The sequence below is a fragment of the Podarcis filfolensis genome (assembly GCF_964270895.1).
Source record: "Podarcis filfolensis genome assembly, chromosome: 6".
Lineage (NCBI taxonomy): Eukaryota > Metazoa > Chordata > Lepidosauria > Squamata > Lacertidae > Podarcis > Podarcis filfolensis.
Genome location: NC_139609.1, coordinates 52,171,401 through 52,183,795, shown reverse-complemented (window position 1 = coordinate 52,183,795; position 12,395 = coordinate 52,171,401). Strand labels below are relative to the sequence as shown.

At 50.8% G+C, this 12,395-nt stretch overlaps 1 protein-coding gene across 1 annotated transcript; it reads right to left on the bottom strand.

Moving 5' to 3' along the window:
- Nucleotides 1-1,545: 1,545 nt before the first annotated feature.
- On the bottom strand, nt 1,546-10,403 carry AMIGO1 (adhesion molecule with Ig like domain 1). The gene has a single exon (XM_083620058.1). The coding sequence runs from the start codon at nt 9,257-9,259 to the stop codon at nt 7,682-7,684; it is 1,578 nt and encodes a 525-aa protein (XP_083476184.1). The 5' UTR covers nt 9,260-10,403; the 3' UTR covers nt 1,546-7,681.
- Nucleotides 10,404-12,395: the final 1,992 nt, after the last annotated feature.

The window sequence follows — 12,395 nt, the reverse complement described above, 5'->3', positions numbered from 1 at the left end:
CCCTTGTGTGGAAGCACCCTAAGATTATGAGAGGGCAACTCCAATGGAAACCCCTAGCCATGTGCAGTTGAGGTGCATTTTCACAGTACACACACACACACTGCATACAACAGTACTATCTTCCTTGATATAAATGCCTGAAAAAGATGATACCTTATTATGTGCTGACAACTTAGCCTATGGCAACGTCCAGCCATGAATGCACGAGTGGCCCCTTCAGCGAGATTGGTTACTGTCTGCTCAGATCAATCTCTTCTGTCCAGCCAAGTGGGGAAAGGAAATGCTTTTTTTTCTGAACGAACTTCATTAGTGGCTGTTCATACCTTACTGATGGAAAGCCCTGGCGAGCACAATAGTCTTTCATGCTTGAATAAATACAGCCACCCCTTGGGTGAGCATTGCTGTCCGCTTAGATCAGGTGTTTTCTTTCTACATGAGCCTCTTGCTCTCAAAGGATTGCACGTTTTGAATAATGGAAACGATTTTGCATGGCCTTATGCTATATCCAGATCTAGCCCTGTGTGTCTAGGTTGAGCTTGCCCTATTTTACTTGCTCATAGTTCTATGCTATGTCAACAGGTGTTGCATGGGTGGCAGTGGAGGAATGATCTGGTAGTGTGACTGAGGAAAGTCTTCTCAGCAGCTCTGAAGGGCACTGAGCCAGAGAAATAGGCAGCAATCCCAGATTTGCCACACAGTAAGCCGAGTTCAGATATATGAAGTACGGTGCCCACTATCCTTAAATAAGGATATTGGAGAGCTGTCCAGTCCTATTGGCCTAAAGTAATAGCAGGTCTCAGGCAGAGGACTTTCAGAGTCCACACCTGGGAGGTGTGCTGTGGATTGCCTGCGCTCTGCCGTTGATACTTTAGGGTTACTCTATAAATTCATTGCACTTCTGGGACGTATGTGGTGTTGAATCTTGCTAGCTGAGGCTTGATGGGTAACACTTGTGCAACATGCATGAGAGAAGCTGCCATGAGATCCACATTTGACCCTAAAAAATAAAACACGTGCTGGATCACTGCTAATGTGCTCTAGAGATGCCAGATCTACACCCAGAGAGAGCAGTCAGCCTTTGGACCAAGGAGGACCCTTGTGTTTGGTCCATAGCAGGTATGAGAGTGGGTGAAGAGAACCATCTAATAACACAAGGTGCAACAGCCATTTAGGCCTTGAGTGTTGCAGAGCTTTTAAAGGGAAAGACATCATATCCAGGTGAATGCCCAGCAACTCTACTCTTTTCCGCCTTCATGGTCTGCGGATTTTGACTGCAGCATCGACTGAAAGAGTTTTGCCTGACTGTGCAGGAAAAACCCGAACAATCCCAACCCTGGCAGTTTTTTCCTCTCTGTCTCTTTTTGCAGTGCCACACACGATACCCCACAAACCACGTCCCAAAGTGCCCTCTTAGCTACGTTTAATTCTGATGAAAGTTTACTGAAGATCCATGGCCAAGGCTTGCCTCTGTGTTTGGGCCCTGATTGAGAACGCCGAAGTCAATATTCATCATGGTGGTGGAAAAAAGAGACAGATCCTTGCAGGTGCATATTCATAAAACATGTTTTATTTTCACCTATGTCTATGCTGGAGAGTACAGACTCCTCAACAAAAATGCAGCCCAGGTACTCTTGGGGATTGTTGTCTCTGCCTGGAACAGATAAGCATGTATGCATCCTCTGCAGGTTGGAATAACATTTTGCTTGACCTGCAAACCACAGAATGGGGGGAGTGAGAGATGGGGCCATGCTGTACTACAAGCATTGGGCAACCTTTCTTGGTGGTGTGAAGGGAGCTTTCTTTGCTGTGCTGTATGGATTCAGAAAAGTGCAGTAATACAGTGGGAAGCCTGCCTTTTGTTTTGCATACGTAAATACATGCATCCCTAATCTTGTTCTTGCCTTGCCCTCCCTCCATTGTTTTTTTTAAGGGGTGGGGGTGGGGATTTCCAGTAATCTCCTAAGAAACCATCTGCTGCCAGCCATTCTGTCTAGGCCCCAGACTCCCCCTTCATCTCCCTTCCCAAGCATGTTTGCAGCTGCACTGCACATTTGTCATGCTCACGCATTGCCTAAGGCACCAGGAATGGTGAGCACATACAAAGGTTCCTTTAAAAAAAGAGGATTGTGCTGTGTGCAGCTTGACTTCTTCCCACTGTGCTGGCACTCTACATTTGACCTTATCAGTAGGGCAGACAGATTCAGGGCAGATTCACGTTTGACCACTGCAGATCTGACAGCGCAGCTCTCGTCCCCAAAGTCTCATTCAACTAAAACCCCTCAAGATGCTTATGTGGAATGTTGGTAGCTGACCCAGGCGTGGGAGCAGGAGCCGACAGCAAATGAAACCAGTGGTAGCGATTTGCATATCTTGGTTTAAATAGATGAACCTTCTAAAATAGCCTAACATTCAGGAGCCTTAGAAACCCACAAAGATGGCAATCATTAATGAGCAAGCCAGAAGGTCAAACTAAATGGGGGAAAGCCTATTTGTTTTCTGCTTGTCTGAAGGAGCGCACTGCATATTATGGCAGTGGGGGGAATTCACTCACATTCTCTCTCTTTAAACAGCTAGGAAGCGGCATCAAGGGATTATTTTCAGTTAGGATCGAGCACTTTATGCTGTTTAACAAAAGTAAATACCAGGCCCAGTGCATGATCCTAAGGAGGACTTCAGTACCCACAACCATAGCGGAGCTATTTCTAGCTGTGTTCCTTATTCTTACCTCCACTAAATATATATACTCCTTTGGATGCCCTATCCAGTAAGGGAAGGAAGATATTTCTCTCCTGGCAGCTTAGTGTGGACTCAGAGCATATTTAGATTCTCAGCAGGGACCCTGTGGCACGTTGCACACAGACAGCAGGCACAAGCAGGTGGTTTGCTGAGAGGCGAGTGGTTCTGGCACCCCGTGGAGAGCAGGCAGAGCCTCCCTTTCAGCAACCAGCCTAGAGCTTACAACAGGGAAACCATGTGGGTGGCATCCACTCGTGACTGCGCCAGTTTCGATGGAATAAAAAGGTTGCCTTAGTGATGAGGCGTAGCAACGTCCACCTGTAGGACAGGAGCAAAAAGAGCTCCTTTCTTCACTGCTTTGACCAAGAGGGTGCAAGGAGTGACCTGAGCGGTCACAAAATAAGATGGTGGTCCTGCCACTCTTAAGACGTTGGCCCCCAATCCAGTCCCCGATGGACACCAGAAGAGGGCAGCTATGAAATCAAAGGGAGAGAAAAGCTCAGAACTAGTTTTGCTAGGATTCAGCACCTTGTTATATATCACCATGGCATTGCCATGCCAGGGTTAGGGTTCATGGTGCAGGAATACCACCAAACCAGAGTTAAGCGCAGGAGAGATGGGAGGGAGGTTTGGATCCAGGGCTCAGGGGTGGAAGTCTTACATCCACACTAGACCGTTGATGTGCTTTGAAACAAGTAGTCAATGGTACAACCGGCTTCTCTCTCATGCTTACCTACTGCCAGTGAGGTCAGGTAATGTTTGGGTTGGTCCCAGTGGCTTTCTTGCCCCGGGCCTTTCAGAAATATCTCCTCCCAATGGTGCTAGCTCTGGGTTTCGGGAATGGGATACACTTAGCCAAGATTGTCCCTGCTGCCTATTTTGTCTGTTGTCACACAGCCCCCCAGACGGAGAATGCAAGGCACACAGCAGATACTGCTCCGTCTGCTCCCTCTTCCCCTTGCGCACATGCTCTGAGTGGGCAGGAGAACAGGCAGTGACAGCAAGGGGGAAGAGTGGTAGGGCCAGAAGGCTCAGAAGGAAGAAATGGTGTGGACCTCAGCAAGTTCCCAACAATGCCAACTCCTGACAACCAACCCTTGCAAGGTTTCCTTCTGCACATTTCCCTGTGATCAAGCTAAAAAACACAACAACACACCCCAATGAATCCTTGTTCATAGCCCAGTATGAGCTGTTCATGTCACACGAGGTGGTGCCTAAAACTCTGGGCTCCTTGCCTCACACTGCCAAGGGCATTTCCACATGAAGAAGTAAATTTGCCAAGATCAAGCTCAGTGATACAGGGATATCCCAGAGTCCTCTGTTCTGCTTCCTCTTTGGTGGACCAAGGAATCCTGGGAAAGCATCACAAGGGATTACTCTATTAACGAGCATGGGTATTTATGGCTCTTCAAAGAGGAACAGGAGTGAAAAAGGTTTGCTGAAGCAGATTGTCCATGCAACGACAATCCTACTAGTCCATGTCCCTTTTCCCTAGAAAGGTTCTGAAGGTTAGTCCTGCTACTTGCACAACTTAAGCACCAAGCTTTTCTAGCATAACATTAGAGGCTAGGAGGTGTTCTGAACAGGGGTTTAAAAGTGTGGGTACCCACACATGCTAATTCGTACTTGCACACATGTGCATACTGAAACATAGGCTGCTTCCATCCTCGCTTCAACTCATGTTAGCATTCTGTTCACCCATCTCCAGTAGACGAGAACTGGGCATTGGGCGGCTGCTTAAGAGAACATAGGCTTGCATGCAAAAAGTCCCATCTCCAATACCTGGCATCTTTCATTAGCAGATATCAGATACCAGGTTTGGGGAAAACCTTTGTCTGTGTCCTTGGGAGAATCCCTGCCGGCCAAAGTGGATAATACTTGACTAGATGGACAGATGGTCTTATCCAGCATGAGGCAACTTTGTATGTCCCCTCCCCTCCCCATTAAATGTGATAGATACATGCTGTGCGCATGAGAGAGTTGATACTGCTGCATCTGCACTATGTATCTGTGGCCCTTTGGCCATATGCTGATTGAGGTCTGTAGGGATTCAGGCTGCAAACCCTTCTCCCTTCATCCCATCTAAAAGAGCTTGCAGATGGGGAAGGCAGATAGCTTTCTGCTATGAGTGCAATCTGTGAATTTTTTTCATTATCTGCAGCACAGATCTTTCCAGCCCAAGAAGCAAAGGGGTTAAGCAGCAGTGAAGTCAACAGGTAGCCAAAATGAGCTCTCACGTTCCCTGAACACCCCCCGCCCCCCCGAGAAGTATAAGAGCTTCACAGCTATTAAATGTCCTAGCATGAATAAATATATAGCCTATGCTGTTACAGTACAAGGTCATCAATTTTTTTGTATTTACATCAACAGCCCTAGTTAATATGTTTCCTCATCCAGCAAACATGCACAGGGAAAACTCTGTCCTGTCCTTTCCTTACTCTAAAATAGTTCTGATTTTGCTCCCGGTGTCTGGAAATTTCAGGAAACAGATTGACAGAAGAGATCTGTAAAGGGACGAAGGGGGTCAGAACATGGCAACCTACCACGGTTCCAGATAAGCTAGATAGAATTCAACCACAGATTTATAAAAATCAGCTGTCTTATTGCTAAATTTTCCCTGCTTTCACCATCCTCACATTTCATTCATCTCATTCTATTAATTCCTCAGCCTCTCCTTTTTCTCCCTCTTCTGGCTTGCAGGCACCTCACTTGGACTGATGCTTCAATTAAAGGACTTCTCCTTCCCAGTAACATGCCAGAGAAAGCAAGAAGCCCCAGAGCGAGTCAGTTAAGATGGGAGATTTGCCTCTGACAGCTGACTTCCATCTTCACTTTGGGCTCTGGTTGTTCTTGGGCGTCTCCCTAACTGACTGATTGCAATGAGCCTCAGGGCTGTGAGCAGGGTTCATATGGCTATAGCACAGAGCTGTGCTCTTCAGGACTTATCGCTGCTTTGGACCCATTCACAAATTTGTGCAATACATTCTTATGGCTTATAGTGTCGCCCCTGCACGCCAGCCCTGAACTCTCCCCTTTCATTTCCCACTTCAGCCAACAGATAAACTGACTGTGAGCGGCAATGGAGCCTGAATGCAGATCAAAGGGAAACCTTTGCAAGGGGACCGTCTCAAGGGCCTTCACTCATCCTTGGCAACCCCAAATGGCTTTTCAAATCAACCCATTTCCAATGGAGCATTCTGAGTTGGACAGAGCAGGTGGGATTCAGCCTTCTCTGTTAGATCCCTTGAGAATAGGTGCAGGGTTAAGTCCCCTGCTTTGCACAGGGACCTTCTCACTGCAATTGCTTCACCTCCAGTGAAGTCATGCCAACTGCACCACATAGAGCACAGTCAGTGCAATTCCAGATATTTAATACAGAGACTTATCTTGAATGCTCAGTCTTTCTCCCTCTTCTCTGCTGCTTCTACACCTCACTGCCTGAGTCACATACAGTGGTGTATGTCACAGGGCGAGGCTCAAAGGCAGCACATGCACATTTCAGGAAGGCCTCTCTTTGGGTGGAAACGTTCCTAAACATGGCTGTTGACGGGAGCTGAGCAGCAACTTCATTTCAGCTGCTTTCCCCATCAAGCACCTGGAAGTTGTCGACCACTTGGTCTCCTAAAGCAGGGTGAAGAGGCTCCCCAATGGCTTTGGGATTTCCAAGATCTAGATAGCCTCCTACAGTCTCCAAATCTGCTGAAGTTTTGCAAGGATGGAGAGCTGCGCTCTGGACCCCCAGCTTGACCGATTGGGTGGCCACAGTAATGGGAATCTGCCAAGCAGGCTGTGGAGAGGGGAAAGCAGGAGATCTGGGACATGCCACACCAACGTTCTTGTTTCTGCTGCATCTTGGAGCAAGCAGGATGGGTTTCAGATGAGTGAGGATGTGGAATCCCACCTTGCCAGCTCCCAAGGCTGTTGGTTCCCTTCTTGCATTTTGGTGCCACGAAGGTTAAAATGTTTGGGTTTAGCTCCTTTTATGTTTTAACAAGAGCTTCCTAATGAAGAAAGACTGCGTAACTAACCTCTCCTCTCTACTATGTTTCTTTAAAAAATCAGTTTTTATCTCTGTCATAGTCCCACCAAAAGAAAAAAAGGAAAAAGGGAGAGCAGAGGTTTCCAAAACAGGTCTGCCTGCTTACTAGAAAAATTATTTGAATTACATCCTGAAAAAGCCTGGTAATGGTGGGAACCTCCGTTTTCTGTAAAAATAAATAAATAAATAAATAAATGTTTGTAGCAAGAGTTTATATATATATAGATATAGATATAGATATATAAAAAAAATATTATTGAGCCATTTTAAAAAAGTCAACTTCCCGCACCCCACTCCCACAATACCGTGGCTGATTGGGGTTACTGCCATCTCTGGAGCTACTGTGGAGATGAATGTGATTTAATTTGCATGAAGGCGAACAAAAACCTTGGTTTCTAGGCCCACTTTGTAACATCCGATGGAGCAGGCTGCCACCTACGGAAGCTTATGCCACCCTAATATCGTTAAGTCTCTGAAGGTGACACTGCCATTTCTGCTGCAGCGGATGAGCCGGGGCTGCTCTTCTGGTATTCATACCTGCACAGAGACTTGGGAGGAAATTCCCACCCAGGAAAAGTAAGCAAAAGCGACAGCAGGATGCAGGAAAACCTAGTGAAGTCTGCTGGACCCTTTTGCCTGTGGCTGAGATGCTCACAAAGGTTCCCATGAGGGTGATCTGAAAAACCATGTCATTCCAAAGAAACGGAGGGCTGAGGAAAGACTGTGCTTCAAGAGCAAAATTGGGAGATCAAGGTTTTCGACACTGGACTGTGGGCTCGACAGGAGGAAAGTAACAAAGCAACGCCATTACATACTGTGGCAGGTCGGAGAACAGTACCAGAGAATAGTGTTATGCCTTAAGGGATGTGGCTGCATCCTCCGTCTTGTTTCCCAGTGCCAGAACGATCACAGCAGCCCCACTAATTCAGCCCCTGCCTTATCCCTGCCGGATCCTCTCCCGCCTTCACCCTGCGAGGCCCCCACAATGGGCGTGTCGGAGAAGACGGAACTGACAGAGTCCGCATCCGACATCTTCCGCTCTGCCTTCTGGGACCCTTTGGCCGCCTGCTTGGGGGAGCTGTTGGCTTTGCATTTGCCATTCTGGCCTTGCGCGTTGCCAGGCGCCATGTGCCGGTTCAGCCCTTCCTTGCCCCCGCCGGTGTTGTGGTTGGGCGTGGTGCTGAGCACCGAGGAGTTGATGCTGTCCTCGCGCTGGCTGGCCTGCTTCTCGCCGTTGCGGCAGCAGCAGCGGCAGGGGGTCAGGTACAGGTAGATGAGCACAAGAATGACGCTCAGGATGCAGCCCACCAGCGTGGTGTAGGCGGTGTTGAGGGTGTCCGGGGTCCCGTGCAAGGAGTAGTTGTGGACCGTGACGTGCACATAGAGGGTCTCGTTGAACACCTGGCTGACCGCATAGCAGGTATACGGACCCATGTCCTCCACGCTGATGTTTTTGATCTGAAGGCTCCCGTTGGTCAGCATGGTCATGGAGCTGTTGTCGCCCTCCTGGGGGACACGCTCGTAGCGTGGGGTCAGCCACTCTCTGATCACCACCCCTCGCTGCCTCGTGTCGCAGTTGATGATCACCTCTTCCCCGCGATGGACCTCCAGCACTTGCTCCTTGAACTCGCTGCAGTTCAAGCCCCCTGGGCCACTGAGGCTGGAGATTTTGATGCTTTTGTTGTCTTTCTGGAGGAAGCACTTGAGCTCCTCCTTGAAGTCTGTGGCGGAGCTCAGCTGCCGCTTCTGCCAGTGGGTGAAGAGGTTGTAGAGTGAGCACTGGCAGGTGAGGGGGTTGCCGTGGACGTAGAGGCCGTTCTTCACCCAGGCCGGGAGCTTGTTCACCTCGTCCACGGAAATATCCTTGATCTTGTTGCAAGAGAGGTCCAGCAAGGCCAGCTCCGGGAAGCCCCCCTCATCCTTCTTCAGCAGCTCATGGGGAAAGCGGCTGATGGCGTTATGGCTCAGGTACAACTTCTGGAGCTTGGTCATCTCTTCAAAAGCCGTCCGGTCAATCTTGGAGATCTTGTTGCTGTAGAGCAGCAGCACCTCCAGCTTCACCAGGTGGCTGAAGTGGTTCTCCCCCAGCTCCTGGATGTTATTGGACGAGAGGTCCAGGTACTTGAGGTGAGGGACATTGGTGAAGGCCTCCGTGGAGATGAAGGAAAGGCCGTTGTGGCTGAGGAACAGGGATTGCAGGTGGCGGAGCGGGGAAGGCGCCCACTCCGCCCGCAGGCGCGTCAGCTGGTTGTAGCTGAAGTCCAGGGCAGCCGCGTACGAGGGAAGGGGATGGGGGAAGACACTCAGGTTGGCCTTGGAGCAGCTGATGATATTGCTGGCGCAGACGCATTTGCTGGGGCAGTGTGCCGCCGAGCCCCCTTTCCGGGCAAGGGCCAAGCTCAGCAGCAGCGCCAGCAGCCAAGGAGCGCCCCTGCAAGGTTGCGCCAGGCGACGTCGGGGCACCGAGGCATCCTGACCCCACATCGTCAGGCTCAGCCAGGGAAGGTCACGTCCCTGTCACAGAGAAGCAGGCGGGCGGGAACCATCGGGGGGAGCGCAGGGTCCGACCCTGGCGGCAGCGGCGGCGGCGAGTGCGTGCTGACCGGGGCGATAGGAGGCGGCGCGCCCGCGGGGCTCATCCCCGGAGCCGCGCCTGCGGGATCCACCTGCTGCGGAAGGCGAAGGCCGAGCTGGCGGCGCCCGCTCCCTCCAGCCCTGCTGCGGAGCCGCCGAGCTCGCCTGGCGCTTTCCCGCCGGCTCCTCCCCTGCTCAGCATGTCCGCCGCGGAGCCCTGCAGGCGGCCACGCGGTGTTGCATTGCACCAAGCGCACAGCCTCCCCGAGCAGCAGCGCCAACCAACCAGCCGGCCGGCCGGCCACTCACTTGTTCGCCGGCCCACGAGCTCCTCTCGGCTGCTTCTTCCCCGGGCGCTCAGCCCATCCCGGCTCGCGGGGGCCTCTCCTGCCCGACGAGGGCGCGATCGGGTCGGAAGGCGAAGCAGCCGCTGCTCTGGACGGAACCCGCGCAGCCCCGCCGCCGCCGCCAAGTGGCGAGGAGGGGGTTGCCCAGCCGGGCGTAGTGCTGCGCTTCCCGCTGGAAGTGCCCAGGGGGGCTTTTCCCGGTGCTGGATGCCGAGGAAGGCGGAGCCTCAGGCTTCCGGTGCGGGGAGGATCGGCAGTGAAGTGGAAAGCCCGACGAGCAGGAGCACCAGCCAAGGCTCAGCCAGGCTGCTGGAGTGCAAGGAGGGAGGGAGGGAGGCTGGCTGGCTGCGCGCGCGCGTTTGTGCGCGCGTCCAATGAGAGCCTGCGATGCTCCTCCTGTACACCAGCTCCTGGCACACTCACACCCACCCACAGCCTGTCAGCAGAGGAGGCTTGGCCCCGCGAGACACAGTTAGTGGAGAAGATTGCTGCCCCCTGCTACACGCACACACCCCTCTCTCTATAGCAACGTGCAGGGAGCTGTGTGTTTTGGGGGGGTGCCGGTGATGTGCACCCTAGATCTGCGAGGGGAGGCCAGTTGGAAAGGTGCCCCCTGGCCCTTCTGCCGGGTCCTCCCCGCCTTCGTTGCTGGCCCCGAGGTCCGCTTGGAAACCTCTCCTTGGCAGGCGCTGGAGAGATGACGAGCGAGAGCGGCCAGCGCTCCCCTCGCCAAGGCCGCGTCTGCGCGCTAGAGGAAGGGATGCTGCTTCTGCCTCCTCCTCCAGAAAAGAAAGCCGCTGCAGAGTCGTTTGAATCATGCGATGATACTGTTTTGAGAAACATGATATTTATTGAGGGTGGACGGTGGGGGGAAATGCAGGAATGGGGAAGCGCACCTCCAGTCCGGCTTAGATGCTGCCTCTGGAAGCGCGAGTTCGAAGGGTTGGAGGCGAGCTACCCAACCAAGGAAGTGGCGGCGGCTTTTAACCGGCGAATTGGTAGCGAAGAAACCCCCGGCAGGAGATCTAGCTATTGATGCTGCAGGAGCGCAGGAAGCCTGCGCTGCGACGGGTAACGTGGAATTACCGGGGTGGAATCTACACACATATAAAAACCGTTTTGAAAAGGCTTGTTTTAAAAGCGTTTTTAAAAATACATTGAATTTTCCATAAGGCTCACTATCACCATCTAGTGTCACATTGTATATTGCACTTAAGGTAAAGGTAAAGGGACCCCTGACTTAGTCCAGTCCACAAGGACTCTGGGGTTGCGGTACTCATCTCGCTTTACTGGCCGAGGGAGCCGGTGTTTGTCCGCAGGAAGCTTCCAGGTCCTGTGGCCAGCATGACTAAGCTGCTTCTGGCGAACCAGAGCAGTGCAATCTTGCTCCGGTTTGTGGGAAGAATCCAAGGTACAGTCATACCTTGGAAGTCAAATACCGTGAGCGTCGAATGTTTTGGCTCCCGAACACTGCAAACCCGGAGGTGAGTGTTCCAGTTTGCGGATGTTCTTTGGAACCTGAACGTCCAACGCAGGTTCCAATTGGCTGCAGAAGCTTCGTGCAGGCATTCAAGAAGCAGGCATGACACTTGAATAAAAAAAATGGGGAGGAGGTAAGCCCCGCTCTGCATAATTGATCACATGACATGGTGTATGCACACCATTTGAATGGCAATGTCCATCAACTTTGAGAGGGCCCAGCCCCTTCAAATATTTTTATGGGGGGGGGGGTGTCTGAATGGACCTTGGCCCCTAGTGGTTGCACTAGTATTCAATACAAGAGTTGCCCCAAGCAGTAAATCTGCTTTTAAGGGGGAATACTACCCCATCCAAACTGGGGGTTCACTTATTTCTAAATAATTTAAAACATACCTGGAATTTTCTTCCTAGATAACAGGCAAGCATAAGGATGAGGTGAGAGAAAGGGTTAAGGCTGTTTTTGCAAGTGATGCTTAAAGTGGATTTGCATGCCACATTTACAATTCAAATCTAAACCTTAACATTGGCTGTAATTTCTTCATTTCAAGCTACAATAGAAAGCGTATCTGTAGTTACATTCATCCCTTGCTGCTATCTTTGCCTTTCAGTCCTTCTGTTCTTTTTTTTACATTGTCAGACCTCGGGCTGCCAGGTCTGTGGGCTACAGACCTGTCCCTTTTCTTCAGTTTTTTGCTTAAACTGAAAAGCCCTGGGCACATAACACTATATAAGCCAATAAGGGGAGCATTCAATTTAAAATGGTGGTTGCCTACTTTTTATCCCTACTCAGCAAATCCAGGGGGTGTGTGTGGGGGGGGGGTAGTTTTGAGACCAAAAGGTGTTGCAAGGCCTGCCTCTCACTTTGTGTCTTTTCAACATACATGTACAAAATGTGTCCCTTCGGACATGCAAAACAACAAACACAGAGCGACAACAAACACAACCACAAGTGTCATGTGTGATCCTCCTGCCTGTGGTGGAATTACCTACAGTGGCACACAGTGGTGCTGTACAGCAGTAAATGTGTGTACTCAAATGCAATGTGTAAACCATCCTTTAGCATCTCTTGAAAGCATCAGGATTTGTATAGCAGGAAGGAAGATATGTGTTATCTCACCGGGTGTTTTCACAAATAACTCTTGAGAATGCCTTTCTAGTCTGGAATGTGTCATGAAGGTTGAATATTGTTAAGAAGGTACAGAAGGGAGAAGTGAACTATT